Source organism: Sinohyriopsis cumingii, chromosome 11 (assembly GCF_028554795.1).
Source record: "Sinohyriopsis cumingii isolate HCF-2022 chromosome 11, ASM2855479v2, whole genome shotgun sequence".
Taxonomy (NCBI): domain Eukaryota; kingdom Metazoa; phylum Mollusca; class Bivalvia; order Unionida; family Unionidae; genus Sinohyriopsis; species Sinohyriopsis cumingii.
Window position 1 is genome coordinate 57,989,952 of NC_142971.1, and position 27,688 is coordinate 58,017,639.

At 36.0% G+C, this 27,688-nt stretch overlaps 1 protein-coding gene across 4 annotated transcripts in view; it reads left to right on the top strand.

Moving 5' to 3' along the window:
• Positions 1-320: 320 nt before the first annotated feature.
• Positions 321-27,688, top strand: part of LOC149788516 (DNA-binding protein P3A2-like) — a 57,243-nt gene continuing 29,875 nt past the window's right edge. The window contains exons 1-7 of one of the 4 annotated variants that reach the window (XM_089974513.1): positions 321-1,521; positions 2,508-2,574; positions 8,213-8,444; positions 10,733-10,847; positions 13,802-13,964; positions 14,577-14,726; positions 15,426-15,584. In XM_089974513.1, the coding sequence (XP_089830639.1) occupies positions 8,285-8,444; positions 10,733-10,847; positions 13,802-13,964; positions 14,577-14,726; positions 15,426-15,584 (747 nt within the window). In that variant the 5' untranslated portion in view covers positions 321-1,521; positions 2,508-2,574; positions 8,213-8,284. Of the gene's footprint in view, positions 1,541-1,734; positions 1,918-2,507; positions 2,575-8,212; positions 8,445-10,732; positions 10,848-13,801; positions 13,965-14,576; positions 14,727-15,425; positions 15,585-27,688 lie in introns of those variants that run through there. The other 3 variants (XM_089974516.1, XM_089974515.1, XM_089974514.1) reach the window with 3 other exon arrangements.

Below are 27,688 nucleotides of genomic sequence, written 5' to 3' on the forward strand. Positions count from 1 at the left end.
GACCGTCGTTTAATTCTTGCGCACGTTTATTTGGCTATTATGCACGCTTGATTAAATAGTCACACTGACGTTTGTTTTGGTGTCCTTTTGAGGAAAGGTAGAACCCTTTTGAAATTTTGAACCCCACCCCTAACACTTGACCTGATCCAGGGGTGCACGCAGAATTATTTTGGGGGCGGGGTGGGGTCAGCCAAAACAGGTTTGAAGGTGAAATGGGGGAGGGGGATAATTTGGCCACAACACTGACTGTAATGACTGCCATGTATAGTAAGTCTGCTTTCAAATTCAAGTCCCCTCACCCACCCACCCCGAGGCTGGAACTGTTCTTGCAATGAATTAAGAACAAAATCTATTTGTGAGAATTCGGCAGGCAGATTGAGTAGAACCTGCTCAGGAAGAAAGTATAAGTTTGGTTTATGCCATTTAATTTTCGTTCAGTGACAGGGATATTTAGTTTGGTTGTTATTTTTTTATTTTTTATTTTTTTGTTCATGTTGTTTCTTCTTTTTGTTTTTGTCGTTTTGTTTATTTTTCTCTTATCTCGCGTAACTCATGCTTTTTTTAAGTTATTTTTTTTTATTGCATTTCCTGATATCTAATGAAATGGCCCTTGTTCATTCGCGTGCATTTCTGTTTTGTTTTATTGTGGTGGGTTATGGGGGTGAGAGTGGGGTGGGCGTGAGCGAGAGGTTGGGACCTAGGGGAAATAATAAAGAGTTCTGATTTTTAAAATGATCTTATGTTATTATAAGTCATTTTGGTTGAAAATGATGTCTAGACATATACATTGTGTATAGAAATCAAGCTCAGATGCTCCTCTCGAATTTTCTCAGGTATTCTTTTCTTCCTCTTTATTTTTTTTAAATAATAAAAATTGCAGGTATTTTTAACCTGTTTATGGTTTCATGACTTCCTCCGGTGAATTTTCACGTTTGCGCAATACGATTCCTAACAACAGACTGACCGTGATGTGACCATCTCCTTTCACATACCCCCACCCCATCACATCTCTGGGACTTCGCCTAATTAACGTCCCCGACCAGGGCGCGGCCGCTGGCCCTTATCGACCATTGACATTAATTGTTTGTTGTTTTTTTTTCTATTCGACAAAATAGCAGTCCCCGTCATTGATTTCGTGTATGTTACCGGGAGAGGGCACCGTCAATTGTTACGTATTCTCATATCCTGTGACCAAAGGCAATTAAAATGAAATAGCAGCATACGGCATTAAGCAGTGGAGGAACGAATACATTTTATCTCTTTACGTACAGACAGTTCAGTAATTGGCGCCAACCTAATGCTACATGACATCCTTTTAACTGTGCAGATAATCTCAAACAAAAATCAATGAACTGGATTTAGTCGAAATTAACGTCATGAATATTGTCCTCCTTCGACGCTTATATGCACTATTTGTTGTGTACCAAAATTCAATACAGGACCGAACAACCGCAACTACATAGAAATTGATTGGCGGAAGAATATATATGGACAAACGACAATTCGGAAGTATACTACAAGGTGGGTGATATTATTGATGGTAATGCTCTTAAATCTGTTCATAATATCTTTAATATGATATTTTCCAAAGTTTTCGTGGTACTTTACGAGTACTTTAAGTTCAACGAAAGTCGCGGGAAATTCCGTACGCCGAGTTTTTATGTGCCAGCAGTGACTGATGCGCGCAAGTCCAAGCGCAGACGCATTCATAATCTTTTGGGTTGTTAGTCTTTGCGCATGTTGACACCATGCCAACGTTGAATTATATTCTGGCTCATGAAAAACAGCCATGGGTGTCAATATTAACGCCAACCAATTTCGGGAAACCTAGATTTTGGCATCATCGGCTGAAAATCCAATAAAATCAAGATGGCGTCGCCACATTATGAAGACCATGACCTTGAACTTTTTGAGCTTGTACAAAAAATAAAATATTTGCATGCCTTATTACTGTCACTGCAATAGTTTTGTATTTCAATAAATTTATAGTAATGAATATACGTTAATAGAACAAAGAATTTGGAACCTACATCAAATTACAATCTAATGTGGAATAACGAGGGGATGAATTAGTTCCTGGTCACAAATGCCATCCTATTGTTTGTAAAACTGAGTGAGCTACCGGTATTTACTCCTGTCAAACGGCACGAGAAGGAAATAGTTTTAGTGATATTTTGTGTTTGAGCTAATGACAGATTAACATAAAGTCCCAGTTGTGATTATTTTGGCTTGATTTTTTATATACTTGAACTGATCCACAGAACCATTAAAATTGTTTGTACTAAATTTCATTGCCATGCTCTTTTGTCTTTCTCTAATTACTCATTTGAGAAAATGTGCAACATAACCTTTATCTATTTCCGTATCATTTCTTTTGTTTTTCATAATTTGGTTACATTTACAATTGGGGTTCTTGGTATCATTGATAATATTGATTGGGGTACTTTAACATTATCGATAATATTTATGATGATCCTGCCTCTGATAGTCTAATTTCTAACTTGTAGGTGGAAGAACATGGCCATTTCAACTGCAGTCATACATTGTACCTTGTGAAGTGCAGAGTCAAGACAGGTACTCGATTAACACAAATCACAAAACAGTAAGCCTTCAACAGGCATGTCATCACATGGCATTAGATAACATTTGATACAAGGCCTCTTGTAAAATTGTTATTGTGTCCATGATAAAAAAAAATTCTGATCCAGCGGAAATATTTGTGAATTTTAGTGATTGTCAGCAAATAAACTGATCGTGATGCAACATTAATTTGAAGCCCAGGATTATTTTGTGTTATGAGGGATGCAGTTAAGGAAGATGATGTACATATGGGTTACATTGAGCTTAGTGCCATGTCCACAGATACATAATAGTAGCCAGCTTTGTACTCTTTCGCATTGTGTTAGCCTTTCATGAAACATCTCAAATTGGAGTAGAAACTTGGCACAGGTATTGCATTTTGATTATTTGTATATTTGGATATTTCCAATTATTAAACTGGCATCTTGAAAAAGATTGGGCCAACAATGTGAGTAAAATTCTTTAGCTCACATTTTGTTTCATTTTCAATCTAAAAAGTAGGTTACATACATGAAAATTCATGTTACCAACAGTGGTATCAAGTATATTTGGGGATTTGGAAATTGTGTATCGAGATCCTGACATCAAATTTGACGATCTACAGATCGTGTACTGGAAAAGAATTTTGAGATGAAACTTGGGTTGAAAAGTTTAGTGAAATCTGCACCAAGTCAGGACAGAAATTTAACCCACACTGATTGCAAGTATGACATTTTGAACCCCTAAGCCAGGTCAGGGCAAAAATTTAACCCATACTGATTGCAACTGTGACATTTTGAACCGCTGAGCAACCTAAGCTTCATGGATGCCTTAACTACATTTACAGTTAGTTTGACATTCTAAGTATGGCAAAGTCTGATGAATTGGGGATGAGTTTTATGAAACTGTTGGACCTATAACTGCGTGTATAGCCCTGTGACTCATCATTCTCACCCAGCTCTGGATGGCAGGATTATAAAGAATCAATGTTGACAAAAGTCATTTTGATTAAATCTTTAGATAGAATACAAGTGCAAATAAATTTGTTGATTCTGTGATGGATTGAAATATCTCAAACATTCTCATTTGACAGCATGTTTTAAAGATATGTGAAACATACTCTGTCATCACATATCTGGCTAGCTCATTTCATTGAATCTTCAGAAAATTCTGTTTAAGGTGTAAAATGTGTTTAATCAATGCAGCAGTAACTGATTTAGAGTTTGAGGAACAGTAGTTTTCTGTTAAAATGATACACTGCCTTTAGCTATGATAATTCAAGGGGTCAGTAGCCATGATAATTCAAAGGGTCAGCCTCCATTAATGATCCTTGATAATTCAAGAGGTCAACCTTTTTTAATGTAGTGATAATTCAAGGGGTTAGCCTATTGTAATTTGTCTCGTTAATTCAGTGGGTCGGCCTTTTTTAATGTGTCTTAATAATTCAAGTAGGTCGGCCTCTTTTATGTGTCTTGATAATTAAAGGGGGTCAGCCTCTTTTATGTGTCTTGGCATATCAGCAACAAACTTAAATTGATTAAAATTTGCAGAATTGTCAAAAAAATATTTTCCGATTGTGGGAGAATTATGCTGCATATTTTTAGGAAAAGTGAACCACACCTTATAAAAACTCAACTTGCTTATGGACAATATATTGTCACATATCCCTCAAACCTTAATACATGCCAATACCTATGGAAGTGCAACCAGTACTATAGCTGGCAGATACTTATCAATTAATTTGCAGGTTGATGTATCATGTACAAATTTAAGTTCTGAATCTGTAGCTGGAATACTTACCTAGACATAGTTGTGTATAGCAGATTTGTTACCTTTGACATTGTGATTTGAATTAAATGGTCAAGATATGTGAATTCTGAGAAAGCAAGAATTTAGGAAAATACTTTTTGGAACATTATTTCAGGTGTTTTGGTGTATTTTAGTAAATTCTTTTCATATTTAATATTAGTAGGATATGGAATTTTTACTTGCTGCTAAAAGGAAGAGATAAGAATTTTGTTAATTTTGGCAGATTATAGCTTATCAGATCAATTCAGTTTGCTTTATATGTTGTACAAAACTTGTAACAGTGTAAAATTCGAAAGAAAAATAATGATATAATGATGGCATGCATATGGTTTTGTAACTACCTAGCTGCAGGCTGATTATGCAAATTTCAGCAGAAAGTTGTACAAATGTAACCTTAGTATTTTCAAAATTTGCAATTCACAAGAAAGATATAACTTATTATTATCATTATCTGTCATGATATCAAAACCACTTTATAGAAGTGTTTCAGCAAGCAGGGATGGTCCTGGCTTTTAAAAAGCTGTCGCCAAAAAAATCGCCAACCTCAATATTTTGTCGCCAATTTTCAAAAAGTGTCGCCAGAACAAGTAGTGTACATTTTTCCAAGTGTTAATTTAGTCTATTAATGTAACAGGCAATGAAAATTACAAAAGATGAGTTAGTTAATACTTTAAGTACAACAAGCATTAACAAAGTGTTACATGAAGATCCGTCGCGATTTTAGGGTTGCCCACTTGTTGAATGCAGTTTCAAAGTCTAATTTTTCACATCTGTACATGCTGATTCTCATTAAATTCTCGAGAGATGGGATGCAGAGTTTATTTCTGATGTCAGTTTTTATGAGGTTTATCTTACTGAATCCACGTTCACAGTCTACAGTGCTGACAGGTGACACCAGTAGTCTCTCAGCAGTCGCAGATGCGCAAGGGTACGTTACCCTGGATCGCACTGCCAACTGAATCAAGTCCTTAACACCTCTATACACCATACCATTCCTGAGAACTTGAACCCTAGCATAAGCCACAAAGCCAGCCAACTCCTGACTAACCAAAGCATTATCAGCTTTAGTTGACATTTTAATAATAATAAAACCCTATGATTGTACATTGCAATGTAAGATAAGTGACATATAATGCGACCGTCGATTGCATGCATTCCGTAATTAAATGCCCCCCCCCCCCATGGCTAGCTTCACAAAGCTTGTAGTGAATTGCTTTTTAAATCCCAAGAATGATCACTGAATGTTGTATACATTTTCTCGACAAGCAAAATAGGATCTCCATTCCCACGAATGAAACTTACACGAGTCAACACCTGGCAATATTGGACCGTATATATAAGCATAAATTCACACCCAATTTAGGGATTCTTTCACTCCTGTATTTTGAGAAATAAATAATTATTTTTGTATTTATACACAGTAGTCGGTACTTCAAAGGTTATCAGTTTTCTGTGAAGGTTCAGCAAAACTATTGTATTGGTATATGTAAAAAAAAAACAGAAGGATTAGCCATTCAATTAATTGTATCTGTTCTATTCGCGTCTTCAGAAGTCGGCCAGTTGTAGGTATAGTTCGGTAACATGATGGACTGTATCACAGCATACAGTACTCGGCCCAGATGTCAGCATAAGCAGATTATAATGTAACAATGTACTGTAAAGATGGGGTTGTCAATACGAACAAAGGAACGTTTGTGTAACAGATAGATTCCAATGCATTGCTTAGTCAAGTTTGTGGCTTCCTTTCGTTCTTCCTTTTAATTTATCCAGTCCAAATCTATGATTGTATGTACAAATTAAATAACCAAAAAGTCTGTCGCCAAATAAATCGCCAGATGGGATATTTTTGTCGCCAATAAGGAAAAAAAATCGCAATTTGCGACATTGGCGAAGCCCAGGACGATCCCTGAGCAAGTATTTTCCTTGGATATCACTTTCAATAGCATAATGATTTTGTTGCTGTCATCAATTGACATTTTTATAGAAATGAAGAGAAATGTTGACTTGGTTAAAATTTGTGTATTGACCAATTTCTTTCGACAGATTGTTACATAATGACTCTTGGTGATGTAAGTATCTCACAACCTACAGGTAGTTTGCAAGGTTTAATTGCTTTTTGAAGATACCATACGTCATTATTTTTTTTTAGATTGCATGGTATTTAAAGGAGTTAGTAACATTGTGAGGCTTGTGAGCCAAAGATTCTTAAAGAGTATTGACATTTGCCATATATCGAATCTCATTGTCAATGTTTGGGTCAGTTGCCATGTACATTACTTTGTATTTGTTGGCTTTTCTTGATGACTGTGTTAGGTATAACTGTATTATACCACATTACTTGTAATGTTTGGCTTGAGTACAGTGTTAAACATATAAGAACATTTGTTGGGATATCATATCGGTTTTAGTCCTCTTTTGTTTTATTTTTAAGTTGCCATATACAGACTTTTTCTTTTGCCAGTTTGGTGCTACCTTAAATGATCTAGTATGAGAAAAAATCCTGCCAAGATGTATGAAATTTTCAACCGATTCGGTGCTGTATTATGAGAAAGAAATATGTACATAGGTTTACTCACGTTAAGAGTGAAACAATACCTGTCTGCCACATATTGATACAAATCACGTAACACGTCCTACTGTTATACAGTATTGATACACATATAAACTTGATGATCTTTTTAGCTTTAGACATTGGTATTGTTTTGTGTGTTGACATTAGTTGTATTTCTAGCATGCAAATTACAGACAGACATAGATTTAACAGTTGTTCTTATGCTATTATCCTTAGCATATTAATGAAAACTTCATAACAGTCTCTTTATTAGGTGTCATTGAATTTTATTGACACCTTAGAGCAGGGGTCTAAAACCACCCTCAGGGTGGCATAAGAGCATTTTCAATGATCCGAGAGTCGCAGTCTTTTTTATCTCATGATATATTGTGAAGCCAAATATTTTGTGGACCACAGGATATGGTTTAGCTTTCTGCAAGTGGCCTGTAGGCCACGTGTCTAAGGCCCCTGTTTTAGACCATCTCAGACTGTTCCATTGGATCAGGATTGGGAGTCATCTTAGTCACCACACCCTTTATTTTGCACTGCATTAATGCTTTTAAACAATTTTTTACCAATTTTATGTCTTCACTTAAAATTGGAATGAATTACAGTATTATATAAGCTATCCAACGGCTCGTTTTTTTATATATATAAAACTTGTAGAAGGTAAGAAAGCAATAAGACTGTTAAAACTATAACTATGATTGCTTTTTTAAAAATGTAATTCAAATTTGTATAAAAAATGTTTGATAAGTTCTTTGGAGATTATCGACTAGTTTCCAAAGGCTCTTGTCCATGGGTCAAGCACATTAAAATAAGTGTATTTGTTATGTTTTTTTACCCCATAATATTATTTGGGTCCCAAAGTTGATGGAATTTGATAATGCTAATAGAAGTGGAGTCAGATATACTTTTTGGTCATTTATGTTATATTGCCTTTTTTACATTTCTTCTCTTCAGTCATTGGAATTCACAGTGTTCTGTACGTAATTACCCTCTAACACTTGGAACACAACCTTTGCAGAGATTATTTGCAGTTACACATTTAGAGAACTTTGATCCAAAGTTATATTATCAGTTTGTATATATCTGATACAAGTGACAGCTTCCCCTTTTAAATACATGTACAGTCAAAAAAGTGTGCATGAAAACCGTTTTGGTGACCACCTGAGAGTGGTCTTAGAAAACAGTAAGTCTTTATACACAGGTGATATGTATATACAAGTGGTCACTAGAGCAGGTTTGATTGTACACAGTAATATAATCATTAGATTTTCCTTTGTTATACAGGACTACCAGTATCAAACTTTACTCCCAAAATGTTTCTGCAAGGGCTTTAGACTGATTATACTGCATTCCACAATGAACTCCCTGTCAATGAACTCGGGACACATGAGTGCTGGCGACATGATGGTGGATGACCTGTCTGAACCCAGTTCTCCAGAAAGTGACAACTATGATGCATCAGACTTGTTGAGTTCTTCAGTGAATGATGATGTTACATCACAGCTTGCAGCAGCTGGTAATTTTTCAATTCATATATATATATATAGAGAGAGAGAGAGAGAGAGAGAGAACCCTAGCTATAACAAAATCCCCTCAAGATCAAAAACTTTTTTGGTGAATTTCTCCTTAAATATCAACATTTTTTTAACAGTAAACTGAAACCTCTCTGCTGTGAAATCCCCACATAAACCATTTCAGCCCCAAATATCAATTTTTCATTCACCCCTCACACACACACACACACTGAAACTCTCTTCACACTTTGAAATATATTTTAGTTACCTAATTGGATAAAGCATTGATATTTATTGGTCCTGAAATATGCTGTGTTTGTCTTTTAAGTAAACCACATACTTGACAGAAACGGAACAAGTTTATTAAAAATCAGATACTAGATTTGGTCGCAAGGATATTATTGGTTGGGTCGGGTCACTGTATAATATATAACAATAATGAATTAGAATTATTATTCATTCCAAACACGAGTTGGACCAGTGCATTAACTAACTGCACATATAACCTAGCTCACACGTACCTGCACCCTAACCCACTCTGCCATGTGCATATCGTCCAAAACAGATGGAACAAGGATGACGACCTCTAGGTGAATAAAGAGTCACTCGCTAGGTAAGTGGAATTTGGAGCTCAGCTGTATGCACAAACCTGTCCGATTTTAGTTCAGAAAAGCAAGTTATATACATGAAATTGAATTAGAAACTATCACCAAATAGGAAGGCACTTGCTGTTGGATTCCATATTAAGTTACATTATTATATGGATACAACACAATCATAATCCAACAGATTAGAGAATTATAATTTGTTCCAAGCATGACTTGAACCAGTGTTGTGAACATGGCACATTTTTTCTTGATCTTGTGAGCTGACCACTGAACCACTTGATTAAGAGCTCATTTTTTATATATAAAAAAAAACATGGATGGAACAAATATGTGGGTAATGACTAGAGGTGCATGGGAACTTCTTTTCTAGACCGGTAAAATTTAACACTTGGCAAAAAACCCACCAGATTTTGTTTTAGAAATACAAAGGTATATATAATATGAAATTATTATTATAAATTGGCATGTATATGCAAAACAGGAAAGTACTTGTTCCATGATCTCACATTATATGTGTGAATATTGCACCTAGACAATATAGGGGTAGGTGTGGATCCCAGTTTTTCTTGTAAAATATCCAAAAAATGTAAATATTATGAAAAGAACTCTGTATACTGTAAATAGCAATACATAACAAATTATTGACTATTTAAAATGTCACTAATGCCAACACTTCATAAATAACTACCATAATACCATTTAAACAAAGTTTAGCTTTTAGTTCAGTTTCATTGTAATTATCGTGCAATATGCCCTCATGTATTGAAATGTGTCATGCATATCTGTGATGCCCATGTAGATTTCTGTGTGAACCTAATTAAGTACTAACTCTGTTTTGATATCCAACTTAGTGGTCACAGTGATATGGTAAGTCAACTCATTTCAGTTGACTAATCAAACACTGAAAATGCTGTAAGTATATCTTACATAATTAAAATATCTAATATGAATCAGTTAATTTATCAAACTCATTTGCAATCAGTATTGGCAAAGGAATCAAGTAAAGAGTGTTCAGGTGGAAATTGTTAGAAATGAGTGCCTTTTATTTCCAAACACACTTGTCAAAGAAATCCCACAAGTTAAAATGTTAATAGTTTTCAAAGTTGCCTTGATAGGCATCAAAACTCAGTCTTTGGCAAGTTGGCAATCTCAGCACATTTATAGCTCAAAATTGCCCTAAATAGGGAATTACTTGGCAAATATGTATATGAATAGTAAATGTAACTGATAAAGTAATACTATTTATTTCCTATTTGTCAAAACTGTAACTATTTGCATTATTATGTCTGCACAAGAAAATATGATCTGACAAGATAGAAATGACAGACTTTAACAGTTAATCTTGTAAAAAAAATAGATTGATAGATGAAAGAAAATGGGTTATGAGACTGAAGAGTGTTAAACTTGCAGAACATAAAGCATTCCTAAGTGAACATGATCCATATTTCTGTGACTTAAATGTGAGCATGTACCTTGCATACTTTTAGCTTGCCAGGGCCATATTTGAGTTTTTCTTGGGTGTCAGGTAAGTGGATTTGTAAACCCGTCTATTTGAATTTTGCTTAGAGGTTTTTGTTTTTGAATATTCACTGCTGTAAAAGAAGAAGAAAAGAAAAATAACATTGTTTGGAATTTGCCTTGTCATGGATAAAATAATCCAATATATTAATGATTTATGACAGGTCCAATAGGAGTTGCTGCTGCTGCTGCCATAGTGTCAAGCAGGAAGAGGAAACATCCTCATTTCTTTGAAACTAATCCATCACGCAGGAAAAGACAACAGACTAGACTTCTCAGGTTTGTACTTAGAACAAGCTTCAGAGATGATGTACATTTACCCATGTCACTTTAACCCATTGAGGCCATATGAAAACTTTCATATCTCCTTTGTATGCACAGTTTTTATGTATGGCTTGCAAATGACAGCAAGAGATGGATATACATTTTTTCTGGCCACAATAATAATGTCATTAACAATTATTGAGGCTTTCTTTTGGTTGACGTTTATGAAGTCATGCAGCAGAAATAATAATGCAGCTTGAAATTTAGATGTGTTGATTTTAACTCCTTTCGTTATAAATGATGTACTACTAAGATCATGTATGTACACTTTTTATTTTGAATCAAATAGTTTGCACTGCTTTTTTGGTATATATTTGCTTACTGCAAAACTAATTGGATGAAACTTTTCTGGTCTGGGTATGTCGAAGTCAGTACTGGCATAGGTATGTCCGTAGATTGCAGTCATGCAGTACAATGGTCCAAGTATGTCGAAGTCGGTACTGACATAGGTCTGTCCGTAGATTGCAGTCATGCGGTACAATGGTCCAAGTATGTCGAAGTCAGTACGGACATAGGTCTGTCAGTAGATTGCAGTCATGCAGTACAGTGGTCCAAGTATGTCGAAGTCGGTACTGACATAGGTCTGTCAGTAGATTGCAGTCATGCAGTACAATGGTCCAAGTATGTCGAAGGCGGTACTGACATAGGTCTGTCAGTAGATTGCAGTCATGCTGTACAATGGTCCAAGTATGCCGAAGTCAGTACTGACATAGGTATGTTGATATAGATGAAAGTGGCAGGTTTGCTGCCCATTGAAACATGCGTGATAGAAAAGCTCCCATTCAGCCTTGAACTTATCCGTCATTGTGCAGCTGTATACTGTATTGCCTGCTTTTTATTTATAGTTATTTACATGTCTATAGATTAAAAGAATATACTGATGATTTTGATGAGAAGAAATGAATACCAGATTTTTCTATTATATTTATTGATCATATCCGAATATAATTAAATATTTGACTATATCTGTAAGTGTGATTAATTCATTGTCACTACCTTTTCTCCCCTCACCCCACTCCCAAAAAGCAAATCAGACTACATAACCTCTATTACCAATGGAATAATTCATTGTAGTTGTTGCCTAAGCTGCCCTACCCCCCCAATTCCTACCCATCACTACCTCTCCCCCCCATTTCCTACCTCTCACCCCATCGCCTAAAAGAAATTACTTAAATTGTGAACCCAAGTTATCATAACTGCACGCAATCTACAGATATTTTAAAATGGGGGTGGTGGCAGTTGGCATGGAGGGGTATCTATTGGGACAAGTAACGTGCAATCTTGCCAGATCAACTTGCCACTCCGTTTCAAAGCAAAATATAGATGAATCTTTAATCAATAATCTATTCATTGTCACCATAAAAGTATTATTTTATCTTGTTAATAAGTGTTGTCCTGTTTTATTTTTTCTTCTGGTTAAATATCTTGGCTTTCAACATATGAAACTCCATATCATAAATAAATAGCATATTAACATTTTTGGAATGAAAATGTAGAATTTATTCAGGTATTTGGATGCTCCTTTGTGACAGTAAGTAGAGTATTATTAACAAGATTTTGTTTTTAGCTAAAAATTTTAAGGACATGTCGACATTTATAAATGTTACAGTTATCTTGAGGAAATGATGCCATACCATGTTTTAATTGTGAAAGCTGTGTTATTCTTTTCATTTAAAAAAATATAATTCTGATTTTTACAGACTGTTTAAGTGTGAAAATATTAACAATTACGAACAATACCATGGGTGAACATCATAAGATGGAAATTCCATCTTGAGATGCCAAATCGTATAAAATAAATTGGGCATGTTTTTTTTAAGGGGGAGGTCTACGTAGTGGGGTTAAAGTGGTTGGATATTAAATTTTAAACTTATGATTTACTGTTGAGCCAGCTAAAGAAAGTTTTCATGCAGTAATCAGTTCACTTCAGCACAGTTACAAATGTATAAATGCCTAAAAGAAAAGCACATTTCTTTGAGTTGAAACTTTAAAGCACAACCGACTATTTCTCTTTACCTGATTTTCCGGTGTGGAGGAAAATACATTGTCTATTTCAGTGCTTTATACAATGTATTTATGCTGACTGAATTTCATGGTGAGTATATGCCGGATGGACAGTCTTTTAGAAAAGAAAGAAAGAAATAAACAGTTCTGTCCCAACAAATATGTACTGAATAAAAAATAAAACATCAAGCACCATAATTTTATTAATATTTAATTTTCTTGACAAATGTTCAGAATATCTGATCATATTTTTTTAGTTGTCGAATGCAGTTACGTGTTTCCTTTTTGATGACTTAGTGTTAGAGAATTTCTGAAATACAGGTATGGGAAATTATTAGCAGATATTATTTAGTTTGTTGTCTGAATAATTGTGTTAAGATAGAGAATGGACACTTGTTTCCTAAATTTACAATGAGAAATTTATGTATTAATTATTAAATTGATGGATGCATCATACTGTATTAAAGAATCAAATTTTGGATTGTTCAATTACATTTTCATGTAAAAATATTGTCAAACTTACTGCCTTTTTAGCTTCAAAGGCATTTTGCTCCCCAGACCCTCACCAGGGCTTTGTCTTTGACCCTCAAAGGGGCCTGGTCAGCCCCCTTGACCCCATGCCTACTTTCAGTATTATGGTATTTCCCAACTTTCACCCATACAATATAGATTGAGTAAGAAAGTATGAAGAATTATGGACAGTACAGAAGTTCATAGAAAGTATGAACAATTACAGACAGTACAGATAGAAAGTATGAAGAATTACGGACAGTACAGAAGTTCATAGAAAGTATGAACAATTACAGACAGTTCAGAAGTTCATAAAAAGTATGAACAATTACAGTACAGAAGTTCATAGTTTTGTGCTGTTATGTTTGTTATTTTTATGCTAGCTATAATTGCAGTGACCAGGCGGTTGTATCTTCCATTATTAGGAAGCTGCGACACACAATAGATGAATATACAACCCGTGTTGGTCAGCAAGCAGTAGTACTGTGCTGCACGCCTGGCAAAATGCAGTCGATGCAGATGTTCAAGGTCTTTGGATCCCAGCCCTTAGAGAATGTGGTGAGATATTTACACATGCAGTTGACATATGGAGATTTCAGTATTTTGGGGTAATTTATGTAAGATTTAACAGTCTGTATTGTTTTATCATCTTCCAAGACATTCATTCAACTCATTTACCCACTAAACCAAACAATACCATGGAAAAGAATATCTTTATAATGTGATTTTACTGTATTTTTACTGATAATATACTTTAAAATTTTTTGTGTCTAGTCATCTATTCAAATGTTTAAACAAACTAATATATAATCAGTCATTAGTTGTTTTTTTGTTTTGTTGTCCAGTCCAGTTAGTAGTAAAGCAAAACATTGTGGTCAGAATTCCAATGGCACAGGCAGCAACAACTGTGTCAACAGTTCCACTGTTTCTGGTTTTCAGTTTTTTGCACAGGTTCAGTATGCAGCCAATAGCCTCTGTCTTGCGTATTTGCTCACAATTCATTGAAAGTCAGTGTGATCTTCAACAAGAAAGACTTCATGTCGGATCATGTTTGGATAGTTGTGACATGATTATATTTTGCCTTGGCTCATATTAGAGGACAATTTTGAATAATTGTTAGATGATATAAAGTTGTGAATAAGTTCTGTTAGTTGAGTGTCCATTTTCTAGATACGAAGCAACAGGAATGTAATTCTTCAGGATCTGGAATCTACATTAGCTGAGCAGGCTCCCCCGTCACAGCCCGACAACCCACACCTGCATGAGTTACCTCCCCTTGTTATTGATGGCATACCTACTCCAGTTGACAAAATGACACAGGTAATATAAGTAATAATTGGAAATCTTGGTGAAATTGCATCTTTGGTTTACTATTTGCTATTGAAAAATTTTGTGTTTTTGTTCAATTTCTTGCTGATTAATTGGATTGTTTATGAAAGTATCTTTGGAAATTAAGCGTTTAAGAGACATATTAGTTAGTTTGGATTTGGACAGTCATTGGATATTTTTGGCCATTGATGTGCAAATCAGTCAAGATGTCATAAGATCAGTTACACCTCTGTTATATTTTTAGTTATTTTCAGAATGACAAATCTCACAATTTGTTCCTACCTTAAATAATGGTTACATTCCAGTCATGATCAGTTTTATGAATACTTTCTTGACATGTACTGTCACTGTTTTGTTGAAGAAATAGGGACCAAAAATTAAAATAAAATTCCTGTTTTTTTTATTTCAATGGTAAATACTTGTCATGATAAAAAAGGTAACAAATGATCTATTCATGCAAAATAATAGCTTGGTTTTGTAAAAACAGCGATAAGTCATAACATTTAAAAAAATTCTCAAGACCTGTTATGTTATTATTGTTACATTTAACTGGTTTTATGTAGAATTTTTGGTCTGTCTTTTTTTTACAAGTATTTTACGATGATTGAGCATAATTGTTCCAAACAAACTTCTAAAGTATCCAAATTTATCAGTTGTTGCCAAAATGTGAACTTTTTTGTTCCTGTGCAGGCTCAGTTACGGAATTTTATTCCTGAAATGTTAAAGTACTCTACTGGTCGGAGTAAGCCAGGGTGGGGCAAACCTGAATGCAGACCTCCATGGTGGCCCAGCGACCTCCCTTGGGCTAATGTCCGAAGTGATGCCAGAACCGAGGAGGAGAAAAAAAGAGTAAGTTATTGCATACATGGGGCTTGAAATCACCAGTAGTCGGCTGAGGCTAGTAAATTCTCGTCAGGCTGTTTAAGTTTCAGTTGTTGCCAATCATACACGGGGCTTAAAAGCAGAAGTAGTCAGCATGCCAGAAGCTAATAATAATCTTTTCTGGCTAGTTAAGTTTCAATTCTTGCCAATCAGCTAGCTAAAGATTAGTGAATTTTCAAGCTACTGTTCCTTCCGGCTACTAATTATATGAACCATGATTTGTATTTGTTAGAAGTTAGTCTCCTGTACTTTATGTTTATCTGCCAATATATTTTATATGACACCATGAAAGTGGCAGTCAGTTAATGAATTGATAGAGATGAAATAACTACAACTACCTTTCTGTAAAAATCTTCTTGAAAATTTTATAACATTTTGATGATCTGCAGGTTGGATGAAAATTAATTCAGTTCTCAAAAGAGTGTACCTAAACAGGTTCTGTAGCACAAACTGTCAAGGTGTCAAACAGTAGGGTAAAATGTCAGATGTCCTCTTCTATAGACAAGCTTTACACTGCAAGTTTTATTATACAGACATGATTTTTCTCCGTTTTAAAACGGAATACCATTTTTCTCCTTACTTGAATAAGATTTTTCTTGATATAGTTCAATCCCATTCCGCAGCAACCCTTGTAACGTATTTGTTCCATATATTAGTTAGCCCACGACTCTTGTAAAGAGTATTCTGATTGGTCAAAAGTTTAAATTCATACAATGAATCTTCACTTAATGGAAATTGATGGCTATGGAAAGGAGAAGCGTGCTTGCAGCACAAAAAAATGGCATCCTGAGTTTTTGAGAGAGACCATGACACAAGAAGTTTAGATAAAAGTTTTGAAAAAAACGTATGGAAATGGGAATGGCTGGAGCAAAAATTCAGCGGAGATTTAATTGGTCAGTTTATAAGAAAACCGAATGCTAGAGAACTGACATTTTGTGACCTCTGCTCTATGTCAATCGCGGTTGGAAGGTTTAGGAATAGCACCTACAAAAGAAGCTGCATACAAAAAAATTGAAGCTCAAAAGGCATCTGGAAAAAGTGAAATTAATTACTGTTAGAAGAAAGATTTCTTGCACGAGAGAACAGATACAATAACAATCCTATGAAATGAAACTAAATAATGTTTTTATAATTACAATAACAGTCTTATGAAAGAAAATTAAATAATGTTTTTATAATTACAATAACAGTCTTATGAATGAAAACTAAATAATGTTTTTATAATTACAATAACAGTCTTATGAAAAAAATTAATGTTTGTATAATTACAATAACAGTTCTATGAAAGAAAACTAAATAATGTTTTGATAATTACAATAACAGTCTTATGAAAGAAAACTTAAAGGGAAAGTGAACAAAAATATTGCAGTTCTTAGAAAATCTCAAACAAATTTAGGACCTGCAACAAATTGACTTCACAGGCTTATGGTTGCAGAAAATGAGTGTGATCTCAGTATTATCATACTGACAGATTCACTCACCATCATATTCTTTGTGTATTTGATAGCGAGTTTTCATCCTGTGAAGATTGGATGAATATTTGAATACTTTTACTGGTTCTGAATGAATATGGTGCTTATCTGTCTTTAAACAAAGCAACATAGTGGCAGTATAAAAGATATTGTTGTCATTACTCGTCATGAATAAATTCCAGCATTCATTGACCTCATGACCAAGAGAGATCACCTACCATTTAAGCAGGATGGGTCACAGATATCTAACATTGCTTGGAAAGATGGCTTCCTTACCCATGTATCAGCAGGTCTTGTCCCAGTACCACCTGTTTAATTTCATCAAGCATTAAAATAACCATCTGTCTTGACATTGGTTTAGGGTACCCACGCCCGGTTTTACTTCCAAGAAGTAAGTGGGGTATGGCCCCCAATTGGAAAAGTAGTTGCATCTAGCGGGGAAGATTCCAAGGAAATTCATGCAGACATGTTGCCTGCTCAAACAACCACAAATACACCTGAATCGTGTGTTGGCATCTGTTGTCTTGAGAGACAATGGAACTGCACCCGTGAGAGATGTCCCGGTTGGTGGTTGTGCAGCGTCTGCTGTGGCTATGTAGTCCAATGCAGGAGTGGCGGCCCCTGCTGCACTTGAAGGTTGCGTCTGGTGTTGGTTGGAGCTGCTTCTTCTTCCTCTGCAATTGTCTTTCATCAGCTAGCAATCAGAGCATGTCACCAGCTTGATCTGTCTTGAGCGAGCTGTTCCCAGGTGTTGACATCGATATCAAGGGCATTCATGTCGTGCTTGCAGACATCCTTGAAGTGGAGATGTGGCCGTCCGATCGACCTTTTGCCAGAAACGAGTTCTGAATAAAGAATGTCTTTGGGGATCCGTCCGTCATCCATCCGACATACATAGCCCAGCCAGCTGATGCGACATTGGCAGAGGAGTGTGACCGTGCTGGGAATCTTGGCATGCTTGAGCACCTCGTTGTTTGTTACTCGATCGCTCCAGGTGATCCCGAGTATGCGTCGGAGCCATCACATGTGAAAGGCGCTCAGTCTTTTCACTTGTGAGGCGTACAGAGTCTAGGTTTCACTGGCATACATGAGAGTGCTTAGCACGCAGGCACGGTACACTGTGATCTTAGTGTTCAGGGTCAGCATGCTGTTGTTCCACACTCTCAGTTACAACCTGGAGAGAGTTGTTGGTGCCTTTCCAATCCGCTTGTTGAGCTCTGCATCGAGCAAGAGATTGTTGGTGATGGTAGAGCCGAGGTACATGAACTGACTCACCACCTCAAGTTCATAGTTGTTGATGATGGTGCTTGGGGGGTCCGCATCCTGAACCATCACGTTTGTTTTCTTTAGGCTTATGGTTAACCCAAAGTCATTGCATGCTTTAGCAAAGTGGGCCATCAGGCACTGAAGCTCAGCTTCTGTGTGGGTGGCTAGAGCACTATTGTCTGCAAAGAGCATGTCCCTGATGGTTACTTCACGCACTTTGCTCTTTGCCTTCAGTCGTGCCAGGTTGAACAGTCTGCCATCTGATCGCGTGTGCAGGTAAATCCCTTCTGTGGACGTCCCAAAGCCATGCTTGAGCAGGACTGCGAAGAAGATGCCGAAGAGCGTGAGGGCAAGGACGCAGCCCTGTTTAACTCCACTGCTGATGTCAAAGGAATCAGATTTTGAGACATACTGCACTGTGCCTTTCATGTCATCATGGAAGGACTGGATCATGCTTAGCAGCTTTGGAGGGCAACCAATTTTCGCCAGGATTGTGAAGAGTCCGTCTCTGCTGACCAGATCGAATTCCTTGGTGAGGTCTTTAAAGGCTAGGAAGAGGGGTCTGTGTTCTCTGTATTTTTCCTGCAGTTGCCTGACAGAGAGGATCATGTAGATTGTGGACCTCTCTGTGCCGAACCCACACTGCGACTCTGGGTACACTCTGTCAGCAAGCGTCTGCAGTCTGTTCAGGATGACGCGTGCGAAAACGTTACCCACGATGCTGAAAAGTGATATGCCCCTGTAGTTGTTGCAGTTGCTTCTGTCGCCCTTGTTCTGGTACAGGGTTATGATGTTAGCGTCTCTCATGTCCTGAGGCACTGCACCCTTGTCTCAGCACTGTCAGAGGAGGTCCTGCAGGTGTGTGAGCAGCACGCTACATCTGCACTTGATGAGTTCTGCTGTAATGCCATCCTTCCCTGGAGCTTTACCTAGGGACAGTTTCTCTAAGGCCTTCTTTAGTTCGTTCATGTAGGTTTCTCGTCCAGTTCGGCCATGAGAGGGAGGTTTTCAATGGCGTTGAGGGCATCATTGGTCATGTGGTTCTCTTTGGAGTACAATTCAGAGTAGTATTCCACCCAACGCTCCATCTTCTTGCTCTTGTTGTGGATGGTATCACCTGCGAAAGACTTCAGTGGTGCTGTCAGTTTCTTCGTGGGACCCATTGCTTTCTTTATGCCATTGTACATGCCTCTGATGTTTCCAATATCTGCTGCTGACTGGATGCTCTGACAGAGCTGAAGCCAGTATTCATTGGCACACTGCCGTGCTAATCTCTGCACTTTGCTTCTGGTAGACCTGTATGCCTGTAGTGTCTTCTGGCAGGGGGATCGCTTGTATTGCAAGTGAGCACTGCGACGCTCTTCTATGGCTGGCATGAGTGTGGCAGAGTTAGCTTCAAACCAGTCATTGGTATATATTAATGTAATTCATCAGTTGTTTATTGGTATATATTAATGTAATTCATCATTTGTTTATTGGTATATATTAATGTAATTCATCAGTTGTTTATTGGTATATATGAATGTAATTCATCAGTTGTTTATTGGTATATATGAATGTAATTCATCAGTTGTTTATTGGTATATATTAATGTAATTCATCAGTTGTTCATTGGTATATATTAATGTAATTCATCAGTTGTTCATTGGTATATACAGTCGACTCCGGTTAACTGCACAGCCTCGGGCCTGTCACGAGACTGTGCAGTTAACCGGAGTGTGCAGTTAACCGAAGTACGGCACAGTACAGCTTTAAATCAGCATGGCATGAATATAGGTGAAGAATAACGTAAAAAGATGATTAGAATCCACTCTTTCAACGTTTACTTAAATGAAACAAGATTCTACAATGAACAGCACTAATGTCATATTGTTGAATCAAACACAACGAAATTTATGATTTCTGAAAGAAATCAGCAACTGATGTCTGCACACAAGTTTTACTACTAAGTTGGTGAATTGCCGACTCTATTTTGTAAAACGGTTCAAACAGCTCACATTCTCTCTGTTCCATGAATTTGCGTAAATTCTGGAGTGAATGTATAGCGACTTTAGGTGAAACCTGGTCATCTACTGCGTCGTCGTCATCACTTCTTTTGTCCTTTTCTTCTTGTTTTGTCTCTGTAAGAGCTGCAATGATGGTTGAGTCGTCAATTTCACCTTCCGTCTGAAGACCGTCATCTATTGCAACATATTGTTCGAATTCTTCTACATTCATGCCGTGTGGCGTTTTGAATGGGGTTTTGCCGATATAGGTGGGGTCATCAAGTGACTCGTCATCAGAAGGCACCGCAAAACTGGCCCGCCTACAGCAGTTTGCTACGGTTGACTGTGTTACATTGCTCCAGGCATTTCTAATCATATGAAGTGCATCTAAAACGTCAGCTTCCTTGTCTGGTTGGACGCTTTTTCTTCGGGAGATGATCCATCAATGTCTGACAGCAGTTTTCGAATAACAAGCGATCTATAGAATTTCTTGAAATTCGCTATAATTCCTTGATCCATAATTTGAATCAGTGAAGTTGTGTTCGGAGGAAGGAAAACAATCTTAACATTTGACAGTTTGATGCCATCGCCATGAGCTGCACAATTGTCGCACAGCATAGTGATGCTTCTCTTTTGCAAATGCATTTGATTGTCAACGCGCTTCAGCCATCTCTTCCAAATTTCTGTCATCATCCAGGCGTTTTTGTTTGCCTAGTACTGTACTGGCAGCTTTTTCAAATTCTTAAAACATGCAGGGGATTTGCTTTTGCCAATCACCAAAGCATCCAATTTTTCGCTACCATCCATATTGCATGCAAAGAAAATTGTCAAACGATCTTTGGCAATCTTACATCCCAGTGCTTCTGCTCCTTTGAAAGACAAAGTCGCATCAGGTAACCACCGCCAGTACAACCCAGTTTCATCGGCATTAAAGATGTCTTTTGGTTGGTAGTCTTTAAGGATTTCGGGTAGAACATCAATTACCCATCGTTCAGCTCCAAAGTCGTCTGCATTCTGTTTTTCACCATATTGTCATTTAAATTGAATTCCATTGCGCATTTTCCATCTTTCCAACCATCCATTTGTTGGTTTGAAATCATGCAAACCCGAACCATTTGCCAATTGATTAGCTTTTTCATGCAACAGTGGTCTACTTATCAGAATCTGTCAACTGTGAGCTTGAGCGAACCACTGTAACAGCACTTCTTCAACATCTTCGGACTTGCCACCTCGTTTGCGCTTCTGAGAAGGATTGCTGTTATTTTGCCAGTCTTCAATGATTTTCTCCTTGTTCTTGAGGATTCGCGAAATCACACTGTGACTAACACCGAACTCAAGTGCAACAGAGGCCTGACTTCTGTTGTTCTCAACGCATTTTATGACCTCAAACCTTTGAGCTAACGTCAGGGATTTACACTTGGAGCTAGTCATTTAGACTGTAAAATAAATGCTCATGAATTCAAGGTTGAACTTCCGATGATTACCCCCTAGTTCAAATCACGGTTTAGAGACATGTTTCCCATGCTGTACTATGATTGTTCCCACGCTATTGCTCGCTGGTGGGCAGGGATATACATGTATCTACCATATCTACCACCTATGGCATCCTTTACATGTCAATCATTTACAAAGTCACATTTACCGGCTTAATTGTCAGCTTATTTGAAGCACTACAGCAGTGGACTGGCAATAACTGATCCTGACTATACATTGTGCAGTTAACCATAGTAAAATTGTATTGACTAATGTGCCACGGGCAGAAAATTTATCGTGCTATTATCCGGAGTGTGCATTTAAGCGAAGTGCAGTTATCTGAAGTTTGTTCCCATTGAAAAGCATTGGGAAAAAATGGGACCGGCATGACTACTTGCAGTTATCCGGAGTGTGCAGTTAACTGATGTGCAGTTAAGTGGAGTCGACTGTATTAATGTAATTCATCAGTTGTTCATTGGTATATATTAACGTAATTCATCAGTTGTTCATTGGTATATATTAATGTAATTCATCAGTTGTTCATTGGTATATATTAATGTAATTCATCAGTTGTACATTGGTATATATTAATGTAATTCATCAGTTGTTTATTGGTATATATTAATGTTTATAGATATGCATTCATTTGTACCAAAATTTTCAGAAGAGCAGCATTTCTCTTTAAAATTTTATGTAATTTCTCTATCAACGAAATAATTACTTGTTTGTTGAGGTGTTGTTTTATGTTTAATGGCTATCTCTGATTCATATCATGCTTGGGTGTTGGCATCTTACTTAAAGTTTCCTTGCATATTAAGTTTTGTTGGTGGAGTATAGGCTTTAGTGACAGCATTTTTGGTTTTCATCCTCAAGGTCTCTGATGTCTTTAACAGGTGTTGGATATAGTGTAAGGTCTATTATCCAACTTTATTTTTAGTGTTAGATCACAGCATATGCAACAAATAAAATAGGCATTACAAATTTCCTTCACTGTAAAATGATTGCATTATATGGTAGTGTGCATTACAGTATACAGGGAAGTTCCATGAGATAGCACGGTACATACATTTTCTTGGTGCCCAGCTTTAGCTTGGTCACATTGTATTAATTGTGTTGACTCTATGGTTGTTAATTATGTAACAGAAAGAAGCAAAACCAACAAGTTTTGTAAAGCATAACAAATAATTTAATTATCAAAGTTATGAACGGAAAATTTGAGAGGAAGTTAGTGTTTTGAATAGAATCCAAAAATAAGCATAAAATGTTATATTCAGGCCCAAAAGAACTGAATGATCCGAATGAATAATTCATATTAGTCCAGAGTAATATTTTAGTCCAATGAGCACTTTGTAATTCCACTGAATATCTAAACAAATGATTCCTCTCAAGTAATATTGGAATACAACACATTAACTATGCCTGAAGACTGATATACCATAAGAAATAAGATGAACTAAAATTGTCCCGCTCCAAGTACTTATATACAAGCATAAGGGGTGAAAACGTATTTTGCTACTTCTAGCTACATGACTTTTGCAAATATCCCACATAGTTTAATAACCCACCTGACCTACCAACCAATAAGAAATTACTCTATAGTTGTCAGCAGGTTTTATTATTAATTATTTTAAACACCTACATCAACAACCAATTATTGATCCTATGCAATCTACACTTTTAATATAAATCTTAAAATAGAGCTTTATACCCCTGTACAAAAATTAGCTATCTCATATCTAACTATAGATGATCATTTCAGTTTACAGTAATGAACAAAATTGACACCATATAGATACATTTATGTAGCAAGAGGTACTAAAATATAGATGGCAATTGTCATGAGGATAGCCATTTTTAGGTCAGTCAGGTCTTGATTTGACAACATCCCTATTATCCTCTCTTTCATTTAATCGAGCAATTGCCTGAGACAGATACCATTCATGTGGGCATGCTTTGAGTTCCTCCATACAAACTTTGTTGATGGATAAATCAGCGTGGGGTGGGGCATGCATTTGGCACAAAGGCATATGCTACCAGTTTCCTTTAAATAAGACCGCAGCATCTCCCTAAAATGTGCTTTGAAAACATCAGTTGGCACTACCTCGCTATTTTCACACTGAGAGGCAACAAGTCACATAAACGGTTCACATGGTATCAGAATCTGGTCCTAAAGGACTCCTAGATTCAGACAGCCCATAATGGTAAGGACTCCTAGATTCAGACAGGCCCATAATGGTAAGAGACATTACTTAGTTTTCCACCCTTCGATCACTGTGTCAGCAATATTATGATTGTTTAGGGAGTGAAACTTCACTTTGAGATAAGCACGTATATATTTAAAACATGTAAGCTTTGCTCTGAAAGGATGGTTTTCTTGTCATTTAGATTTGTTTTAGAGCCTAATCTGTAATTGTTGAGGAATATGTGTTCATTTCAGTATGTTAGAAAACTGAAAAACCTAGTTGCAAGGTTAATGAGAGTAGTGAAATTAAGCTGGTTTGCACTGTGCAGCATTTTGATTCATATCTCGGCATTTATGCAAAGTGTTAGTAATGAAAAATGGACCTAAATCAACCTCTTTTCAACCTCTTTTACTACAGTCTGTTTGCTCAGTGAATGACAGCATAGTCATTTATAAAGATATATACAGTATAGTCTTTTATAGGGATATACGCAGCATAATCAAATGTAGATGATTACAGTATTGTCTTTTATACTGATACATACAGTCTTTTCATAGTCATTTGTAGAAATATACAGAATGTCTTTTATAGGGATATATACAGCATACTCATTTATAGAGATATATACAGCATAGCTTTTATAGGGATACATACAAGTCTTTTAAGTTTTATAGGGATATATACAGTAGTCATTTATAGAGATATATACAGCAGTCTTTTTATAGAGATATACAGTAGTCTTTGATAGGGATATATACAGTAGTCATTAAAGAGATATATACAGCATAGTCTTTGATAGGGATATATACAGCAGTCTTTTTATAGACATACAGTAGTCTTTGATAGGGATATATACAACATCACTCAAAATATTATCTAGTAAACTGGTATGTTGCCATTATAATTAACCACAATTTTTTTAATCAGATTAAGAAATGTGTTGTGATTCACTGCATTTACAGAGATATCTTAAAAATTGGTTCATTTGCAATATACTGCAGTACTAGCAGGCTGTGCAAAACTGCTCACCTCTCATAGTCAGTGCTTGGATTTTGACTTTAAGGTCAGAGGTCCAGACTCGAGATTTAACTTTATTATATGCTCATTTTTTCTCCGTTAACTTTGCATTGTCAGAATCATTCAGTATTTTACGATATTGCACACCTTCATATTGCACTCACATGCAGGACATGTGTGCCCAATAGTGTATTAGGAATTACTTTTTAAACAAATCATGTACTGTCGTGTGACAGATGCTTTACGTTTTGGTTGATTAAATTTGTTTCTGAATTAACTAAAAACAGATGTTTCATGGACTGACACATACCAGCTGCTTTGCTACATTCTGTGTTAACTTTTTTGATACAATGTTTCAGATTTTGGCGATAGATGCCAGATTTCATAAAAATTGCTTGGTACTTACAAATAACATGCAAGTTACAAAGGCATAAACTGTCTCCTTTAGCTGGTAATAAGAATTGCAAAACATATATTTGCAGTTTTACATTCTGAATTTCCTCAAAATGTACTTTCTTAGTTCTGTAAATCTGAATTACATGAGCCATGTCATGATTTCTCAAGCTTGATTACACATTTCAAAATTGTACTGTAATTTCGACTATATTCCAAGTGCAGTTACATCCTCCTTATGGCACTCAAAATGAAATAAACATTAAATTCAATAGCGTCTTTCTGATAATTGCAATTGAAACACTTCATATTTTTCCCACATTATGATTTCAAATAGTCAATGACAGAACAAGCACACTTGCAGATGTAAACATGCTTCTCCCATGCTGCTTCAATCTGATGTATTTCATGTACAATTTGCACAGATGAATCCAGTCCATAATCATGAAATTTCATAGAATCAACAAAAATACCAAAATCTATTCATTCCAGATCAAATGGAAAACTTCTTGCAATCTGCATTCATACACAATATGACTTCAAATTTCAATTTTAAGTAGACAAAAACGCCATTTTCTTTCAAACTTATGTCTAGTGCGCAATAAGTTCAAATTTATCTGAGTGGAGTTAGGTGCACATTAATAATGTTGTGTAATGATGAATCTGTGCTTATGTATTTAGTTTGGAATACGACATACATTCAGTTACGTTGTTTCTTTTTTGTATTTTGTTTATATAATTAAGCCTTAGGTAGAATAAGAAAATGAGCATATAATTAAAAGGTTACTGTATTTGTATGGGAAAATATGAATTCATTTTGTCAAATGGATATACTACACTCCCAAGGTCATGCAGTATATCCATCCAAAAAAACTCGTTCATATTTTCCTATACAAATGCAGTAACCTGTAAGTACTGGCTTATGAGCTTGATAACAGAAACAAGTATGCAAAGATTTTAAAAAAATTAGGCTCAGTTTTTGGATATACAGCCAAATCAGTTTTTAGCAGCCACCCATGCGAAAAGGCAAAAGTGATCTTTGTAGACAGACAACCTCAGAAAGCAGGTTCAGCTCATAGCTTTGGTTCATGATAAGTATATGTACTATGAACCAAATATCATTATTATTATAGTTATTATTATTATTTTACATGTATTATTATTAGTATAGTTATTATTATTATTATTTTACATGTGTTATTATTAGTATAGTTATTATTATTATTTTACATGTATTATTATTAGTATAGTTGTTATTATTATTATTTCACATGTATTATAATTAGCAGTAATAGCATGCTACCAAGACAGCTTATCTGTAATTGTGAAACACATGACTGACTCCTTGTTAAAACAGTTGGTATAATTGGGCATAAATATAGGTCTTCACATTTTAAACAACCTATGGATTAAGCTGTTGTTCAAAGTCACCGGTCTGCTTTTAACAGTGTATCCCCCAGGGGTGTAAATTTGAGGGTACAAAAAACCCTTTGGTGTCAAAACTGGGGGTCAAATAAAAAATGTGGGGGTCAAAAATGTACTGACACATTTTCATACGACTCATACTTTTTCAGCTTGAAATAGGATATTGCAACTTGCACTACTCTCTCTCTCTCTCTCTAAACATACAAATACACCAACATGCACAATTAACAAACAAGTGCACTGTCCATTCAAAGAATAATTTTATTAGTTCATTTTTCTTTTAAAGTCGTACTTTTAACAGTCTCCTCAACAATATTATAGCCAAACATATTACATATAAGCCAATACAAAAAGCAAAAAAAAATCTTTTTAACCAAATGGGAGTTAATTTACTGCCTTTAATCAAATGTGTACTATCATAGGTTTCATCGTACTTTGTCCTAGAACACATTTATCCAAATATCAAGGAGGATACTGATTCATCTTCTTTCTAATAAGTTACACTTGAACTTTAAGATCTTTCTTTTATTGCAGTAAAAGTTAAAAACCAACCAAATCTGCAATGACCCGCTGACTTTGTAATCCAAATAACGCATTTGTCTCTGCAAGTTTACTGATTTCTATGTTGTGAAATAATATCTTAAGTTATAATGTGTTCTCCAGATATCTTATGGCAAACGAGGGCCAATTTTTTAAAACTCTAAAATCCTGTCACAAAAGGATTACTCACTTTTGCAGTCATGCGATCAGAAGTCACACCGGTAATCATAATGAATATTCCAGTCAAGGGAATAACTTTCTCCATTTTTCATTAAAGTTAGATCCACGGTTACTCTTTAGTGTTCTGCTTCTTTCAC